This window comes from Coturnix japonica, chromosome 2 (assembly GCF_054131305.1).
Source record: "Coturnix japonica strain WE chromosome 2, WE-NBRP24, whole genome shotgun sequence".
NCBI classification, from domain to species: domain Eukaryota; kingdom Metazoa; phylum Chordata; class Aves; order Galliformes; family Phasianidae; genus Coturnix; species Coturnix japonica.
In genome coordinates, this window is record NC_140664.1 from 93,982,052 (window position 1) to 93,989,346 (window position 7,295).

The window sequence follows — 7,295 nt, forward strand, 5'->3', positions numbered from 1 at the left end:
GCACAAAGACAGAAAGAGGGAGAATTGGCTCTTTAACCAACAGCTCTTTGACTAATAATGTGTGACCTAAAGAAGCAGACACGCCAGCTACACCCAGGCCTAGACTTCAGCCCCATGTGAGACCTTTGCAAAGCACATTCACAAGTGCTACTATGCCAGACCTTGCGTGCGCACTGCAAGATGTTTACATTCAGCAACCTGAGCCGCCTGCCATAAGGAAGTCAGTTCGGCGCTGCCCTTTTGATCCTGCTCCTCATGCCCAGGAAGCGCCCGAGTCCCAGCTCAGGGCCTCCAGGCCACCGTGCCTTAGATCTCGTATTTCTCAGGGCCCCCATTTCCTTTTGCTTAAAATGAAGGAGTTTTAACAGACTAGAAGCCGCTCAATAAGCTCGCACAACTCATTCCGCGCGGCGTAGCTCAGCGTTCCCCCACCCCTCTCTACCCTCTCACAGGGGAAGGTGGCACTTCCCTCCCAGCCGCTCTAAGCAGCCACATTCGCTCGCCGCTCCAGAGGAGCCCCCGAGCCCCAGACACACAAATCTTTGAGCCCACCGCCTTCAGAGCTCCGCCGCCCCTCTTTATGGACCACACCAGTGCTGGTGGTCCATAACCATAACCCAGACCGGGCCGCGGGCGGAGGGGCGGCCCCGAGGGGGAGCGGCGCACGCACGCACACACACACACAGACACACACAGACACACACAGACACACACAGACACACACAGACACACACAGACACACACAGACACACACAGGTCACTTAGAGCCCCGCAGCCCCGGCGCCTACCTGCTGGAAGCAGATGGGCCGGGGGATGGGGCGAGCCCCTCGGGGGACGCAGACCACGCACTGCGACACGAAGGTCCGGTAGCACTGCGCGTCGTCGCCTCGCAGCACCTCGACCTCCCCCGTGCCGCCGTCCTGCAGCCGCCGGACGAAGGCCTCCAGCGGCGTGGCCTCGGCGTAGCAGCCCCGCAGAGCGCCCAGCACCGCTGCGAACGGCTCCGCCCGCGCCATGTTGTGGAGCCGCCGCCTCACGCCGACCCCCGGATCGGCACCGCGCTCCATCTCCACACGCGGCGGAGCTGAGGTGAGACGGGGCGGGGCGGGGAGGGCAGGATGTTGTCCAGCTGTGATGGGCGTAACAAGGGATGCTGCTGCTTCATATTGCGCCTGGGGAGCTTCAGGTTGGGTTTAGGAGTAGTTTCTTCTCATAAAGAGTGGTGAGGCGGTGGCACAGGCTGCACGGGGAGGGTGCCAGAGATGGTGTGTGTGGTGCCCACCACAAGGTCTCCCCTCAGTATCCTGTTCTCTTGACTGAACAAAACAAGCAACTTCAGCAGCTCTTCATACAGCTTACCTTCTTGCATGTTTCTGGTTTACTATTGTATTAGCTTTTACTATTGTATTAGCTTTTACTATTGTATTAGCTTTTACTATTGTATTAGCTTTTACTATTACTCACCAAATGTTTCTGGTTTACTGTTGTAGTTTTCCTGTGGAAGAATTGCACCTGAAGAATCCCTTACAGGATCAGGACTTGATAGAAGGTCTGTATTAAAGAAGAGTATTTGAAGGAGAGGTTACAATGGACATGAGCAGAGTAAGCCTTGAAACCAACCAGCTGAACCTGTGGCTCTCATTAGCCTCAAAAATTAAGGAGCTTAATTGTGTAAGGTAGTATATAATGTTCTACTCAAATCTTTTCATGGTTTCTGAAGGCATTATGGTAACAACATTTACACTAGACTTAAAAGATACTGTAGTGAAGTTCTGGGGAATTGCAGGTCTCTAAGGCTGGTGTTTGTTCCAGAAAAATTGTTAGGACTAACAGGATCTAAGATTCATACATACCAGAACAAAGGCCAGTTGCCTAGTCAACGTTGCTACTGCAAGAGGAAGGCCTGCCTTGCAAAGCTCTTGGATTTCTGTGAAGGGTTGAGAAGACATGAAAATTACAGTGGTGGGATTGATTGTTGTGTTCTGTTTGAAATTACTAAAACCCTTGTAAGAAAATGTTATAAATAGGGGGAAAAAAAACCACAACACATTATGCCATTGTGTAAATTCTTGGCTTGCCTACATCTGGAGTACAATTGCGTTGTTCTGGTCTCTTTATCTCAAAAACAATGTACTAGAATTAGAAAAAGGACAATCCTGTGTGGGATAGTCCTGTATGAGATAACATAGTAGGTTAGATCTGAAAGTGTTGCTGAGAAAGGGCAAATATTGAATGTTTTTCCTTCAAAAACAACTAATCTCTTCCAGGAAGGAAAACGGCTCGTCTCTTGACATGAGTGCAACAGAAGATTCCAGTTCTTGGCACCTCCATGGCCTTCAAGTTGCTTCATTCCTGCTTAACTACCAGTTCAACTCTGCCTGTTTCTGGCAGAGCACTTTACCCCTTGACACAGGTATGTACTAAATGGCCATCCACAAAGAACAGAAAGTGATAACACTTCAAGGCTTCAGGGAGCCTCAGCAGGGCTGTAATTGAGATATTGCACTGCTGCTACATACAGAAGGACAAGGATACAGAACAGTGACTCCATTTAGGGGACACTAAGGTTGATGCCATTGATCTGACCTCAGGTTAGTCTGTTTCACGTATATTTTTTCCTTCAGCCGTAGGTCCAAACATGATGGCATCCTCAAGGTGTAACTCAATGGTGTTGTCTAATGCAACTATGGCCAACACAAGGCTTGCCATTTCACTTGAGAAACATGTTCAGGAAAAGAGGAAGAGGAGGAAGTGGTGTTAAGTTTGTCTTAACTCCTGATCAAGCTCTGATGGCAAGGGTTTAACCAAGCTTGAAAATGGCAACCTGATCCCTGGAATCCCCTTCAGCAGGCAGTGTCCAGCAGGTCGAAGGAGGTGATCCTCCCCCTCTACTCTGCCCTGGTGAGGCCTCATCTGGAATATTGTGTCCAGTTCTGGGCTCCCCAGTACAAAAAAGACAGGGATCTCTTGGAAAGAGTCCAGCGGAGGGCCATTAAGATGGTGAAGGGCCTGGAGCATCTCCCCTATGAGGAGAGACTTAGGGAACTGGGTCTGTTTAGCCTTGAGAAAAGAAGGCTGAGAGGGGACTTGATCCAGGTTTATAAATACCTGAGGTGTGGGAGCCATAGTGGTGAGGCAGCAGTGCACAAGGAAGCAATGAGACTGTGGTGGTAGTGGAAGATACTCCCACAGCTGAGAATATGCTGCTTCCAGGTGAGTTTACAACTACCTGTCTATAAACTCTGGCAGCAGCGAACACATGCTGTCAAAGCTTGTCTGACTTGCTTATGGCAGTCAATTGTACGTGTTTCTGTAGGCTGAATTTCTGAGAAGACCTTTTAACTATATCACTTACCTTGACTCCTTCTACCAGCTGTTGGTGGGTCCCTAAGTAGGTGATGCCTCTTACTGATACATTCTTGCTGACAGTGATTACAGCAGTGATTGAATGGGCAGGGGGAGACTGCTGTGGCCAGGCTAGCAAGATCTCTCTCTTATTTCTTTTCATTACTACCATTTTGCTTCTTTGTGTTTCTATCATTTGCCTTGCGAGAGAACTCAGCAAGGAGAAGGGGAATGAAGCAATAGGGGAAAGAAGTTATTTTTTAAGAGGACAAAAAAGGAAAATAATGGGAACGTGGAGTCAAAGAACAGCCAAGGTTGTAAGAGAAGTATGATGTCCTTCATGAAGCAGGGCCACCTAGAGCAGGTTGCTCTGTGTTGTATCTTCAAAGATGGAGACACCACAACATTTTGCTGGTGTTATACCACCCTGAGAGAAAAAAAGATGTTTAAGTAGAATTTCTTGTAGTTTAATTTGTGTTCACCACATCTTGTTCTGTCCCTGGCTACCACTGAGAAGAAGTTTGTGTCCATCTCATTAACGTTAGCTACTTGTGTACTTTAATAAGATCCCTGCTGAGCCTTTCCATCTTGAGGCTAAACAGTCCCAGTTACCTCAACACCTCCTTATGTGTCAGATGCTCCACTTACTTAATCATCTTAGGGCCCTTAGTGTCAGATACGCTGGGCTCACATCTGTGTATCCATTAGCCTTGTTCTGGAGAACCCAGATCTGAATGAATAATGAAGTCAGGTTCTCAACAGTGTTTATCCTTCAAGGCACTCTGCAAATACTTGCTGTCTGGGCAGCATAGGGAGCAGAAAAGGCCTTGCTTTTTTGTAAGCACTGTTCAGCATCAACTGAAACATTCATTACCAACTCTGTTTCCATCCCAGATCTAAAACACAGCACCACATCAGCTAATTATGAAGAAAATCAGTTCTACCCCAGCCAAAAAATAATGCAGCTGTGTTCTTCCCATTGCAGCCATCAGGATCACAACTACCACCACAGGCTGTTCAGAGAAGAAAATGCAGACAAGCCATTTGCTACTGACACCACTGTTTCCCCCATTCTTCTCATTCAGATCAATCTAAAAGACCCAGCACATGGCTGCAGCCTCACCCAGCCCTGTTGTTTCATAGTTTCATAGTTTCGTGCGTGTTGTTGACCACAGACACTTTCTCCTTGGTCGCCCTTTGAAGACAGTGACATCAATGCCTAGAGCGTGTCACGGTGCTACTTGGCAGAGCCCATATCTGCAGCCACATCTCATACCATACAATACAGAGATGCCAGGATCTATCCCCATCCTGCATCTGTGGCCTCCAGGTTGTCGGTTCACTCCATCCTGGGGATGGCTCCTCCATGCCTTTTTTGCTTTCCGGAGAGAAAGGCAGCCCATAGGGCACAGGGGCTGCCGTCTATCTCCCGTGCTGTGCCGTGCCCTCCAGCCCCCTTTTTACCCCATGCTGAACACCGCTCCCACCATCACAGTGGCCATCACAGAATCTTACTGATGTCACCGTAGTCACCGCTGCCGTATCACGCTCGCTCAGCGCCAAGACCTCTGGTGGTAAGCAGACATGGCTGATACCAAGAGAACCATGAGCGATGATTGCTCGGTTTTACACGGGAAGAAAGAGACTGGGTTCCCAGAACCGAAGAGCTGGTGGAGACTCAAAAGCAGAGCAAATGGAGGAGGAAGAACACCTGTGCCCATAGAGCAACGGTGTGGCCTGGGAATACTGGTTTGCATCCCATGGAGGTGGATGCCCTCCAGATGGAGAACCAATGGAAGTGTATTGAATTCCACCACATGTGGCCTGGCATATCGTTAAGCTGGAGTGAGGTTACTGCAGTGGCACTGAAGGCCCAGCTCTGCAGCTGCTGCACCCAGAATTAACTGGGAGGCCATTCATTAACATCCAGTAGACTTGCATGCAGGATAACCTACCTGCCCATCCCATCCCAGATCTAAAACACAGCACCACATCAGCTAATTATGAAGAAAATCAGTTCTACCCCAGCCAAAAAATAATGCAGCTGTGTTCTTCCCATTGCAGCCATCAGGATCACAACTACCACCACAGGCTGTTCAGAGAAGAAAATGCAGACAAGCCATTTGCTACTGACACCACTGTTTCCCCCATTCTTCTCATTCAGATCCATCTAAAAGACCCAGCACATGGCTGCAGCCTCACCCAGCCCTGTTGTTTCATAGTTTCATAGTTTCATGCGTGTTGTTGACCACAGACACTTTCTCCTTGGTCGCCCTTTGAAGACAGTGACATCAATGCCTAGAGCGTGTCACGGTGCTACTTGGCAGAGCCCATATCTGCAGCCACATCTCATACCATACAATACAGAGATGCCAGGATCTATCCCCATCCTGCATCTGTGGCCTCCAGGTTGTCGGTTCACTCCATCCTGGGGATGGCTCCTCCATGCCTGTTTTGCTTTCCGGAGAGAAAGGCAGCCCATAGGGCACAGGGGCTGCCATCTATCTCCCGTGCTGTGCCGTGCCCTCCAGCCCCCTTTTTACCCCAGGCTGAACACCGCTCCCACCATCACAGTGGCCATCACAGAATCTTACTGATGTCACCGTAGTCACCGCTGCCGTATCACGCTCGCTCAGCGCCAAGACCTCTGGTGGTAAGCAGACATGGCTGATACCAAGAGAACCATGAGCGATGATTGCTCGGTTTTACACGGGAAGAAAGAGACTGGGTTCCCAGAACCGAAGAGCTGGTGGAGACTCACAAAAGCAGAGCAAATGGAGGAGGAAGAACACCTGTGCCCATAGAGCAACGGTGTGGCCTGGGAATACTGGTTTGCATCCCATGGAGATGGATGCCCTCCAGATGGAGAACCAATGGAAGTGTATTGAATTCCACCACATGTGGCCTGGCATATCGTTCTGCTGGAGTGAGGTTACTGCAGTGGCACTGAAGGTCCAGCTCTGCAGCTGCTGCACCCAGAATTAACTGGGAGGCCATTCATTAACATCCAGTAGACTTGCATGCAGGATAACCTACCTGCCCATTCCCTGTTGTTGCCCCTTTTGGAGAGATGGCATCTCTTCTGCATGGATTCCCAAGGAAGCAGGCAAACATGGACTTAGCTTGTCTTTGGCTGCTTCACTGTGTCTACAGGAGGTCCACCTCAGAGCTGCTATGGATCTCGAGCCCTAGAGGTGGGGTGTCTCAGCCTGAAGATGAGAATGCGACCCAGCAAGTGCTGGAAGGTGAAGCCAGATCTTCCATGGTGTTGCACAAAGGACAGCAGCAGATCAATGGAAAATAGAGTTTTTCCTTTGAAGCTAATGAAAACACTGTCCCCACAAGGGTGCTCAAGCAGAAAAGGTATCCAAAGGGGTTTCACATTCTGTCCTTGTATCTGCTCCCCCCACTAACCTGGACATGACAAACAATATGGACATCTTGAAGGCTCACGTGTCAGATCCCCCTCAATAAACCATTCTTTTGGTGATTGTTGATGTTTGTGTAAGTCCTTTTTTTCCATCCTCCAGCCCTCATGACGATGTGGCATCTTGGAATTGAGGAGCCCCAAAGGAGGGAAGAGGTTCGGGTTGGGTACTGGGAAAAAATTCTTCCCTGAAAAGGTGGTTGGGCAGTGGAACAGCTGTTACAGGGAAATAGTCATGGCACTGAGCCTTCAGAGTTCAAGAACGCTCTCAGAGTTTGAGCAGTGCTATCAGACATAAGGGTTTCACAGAATCACAGAATTGTAGGGGTTGGAAGGAACCTCCAGAGATCATCGAGTCCAACCCCCCTGCCAAAGCAGGCTCCCTACACCACGTCACACAGGTAGGTGTCCAGGCGGGTCTTGAATGTCTCCAGAGAAGGAGACTCCACCACCCCCCTGGGCAGCCTGTTCCAGAGCTCCGTCACCATTTAAGTATCGGGTGATCCTGTGTGGGGCCAGCAGT

At 49.6% G+C, this 7,295-nt stretch overlaps 2 protein-coding genes across 4 annotated transcripts in view; one reads left to right on the forward strand and one right to left on the reverse strand.

The window, feature by feature from the left end:
* The window catches only part of TERT (telomerase reverse transcriptase), a 24,063-nt gene extending 22,853 nt beyond the window's left edge, over positions 1-1,210 (reverse strand). Inside the window, exon 1 of one of the 2 annotated variants that reach the window (XM_085536819.1) lies at positions 789-1,210. In XM_085536819.1, coding sequence (XP_085392945.1) covers positions 789-1,067 — 279 coding nt within the window. In that variant the 5' untranslated portion in view covers positions 1,068-1,210. 2 annotated transcript variants of the gene reach the window in all.
* On the forward strand, positions 1,114-6,840 carry LOC146762054 (uncharacterized). Of its 2 annotated transcripts, none has more exons than XM_085540408.1 (4): positions 1,114-1,186; positions 1,491-1,549; positions 2,268-2,413; positions 4,240-6,840. In XM_085540408.1, exons 1-4 carry the CDS (start codon positions 1,151-1,153, stop codon positions 4,494-4,496), a joined length of 498 nt encoding a protein of 165 aa, XP_085396534.1. In that variant the 5' UTR covers positions 1,114-1,150; the 3' UTR covers positions 4,497-6,840. The 2 variants fall into 2 exon arrangements, 1 of the variants encoding a protein (XP_085396534.1); XR_014943610.1 differs by lacking the exon at positions 1,114-1,186 and adding an exon at positions 1,221-1,288 and having other exon boundaries at positions 4,331-6,840.
* The last annotated feature ends 455 nt before the right edge of the window (positions 6,841-7,295 follow it).

Bases quoted from the DNA above. Each gene is read 5' to 3' on its own strand.
- LOC146762054 (XM_085540408.1), top strand. From the start codon at position 1,151: ATGCTGCTGCTTCATATTGCGCCTGGGGAGCTTCAG. The intron at 1,187-1,490 runs GTTGGGTTTAGG...TTACTGTTGTAG, and splicing joins TTGCGCCTGGGGAGCTTCAG to TTTTCCTGTGGAAGAATTGC. The intron at 2,414-4,239 runs GTATGTACTAAA...TTTCCATCCCAG, and splicing joins CACTTTACCCCTTGACACAG to ATCTAAAACACAGCACCACA.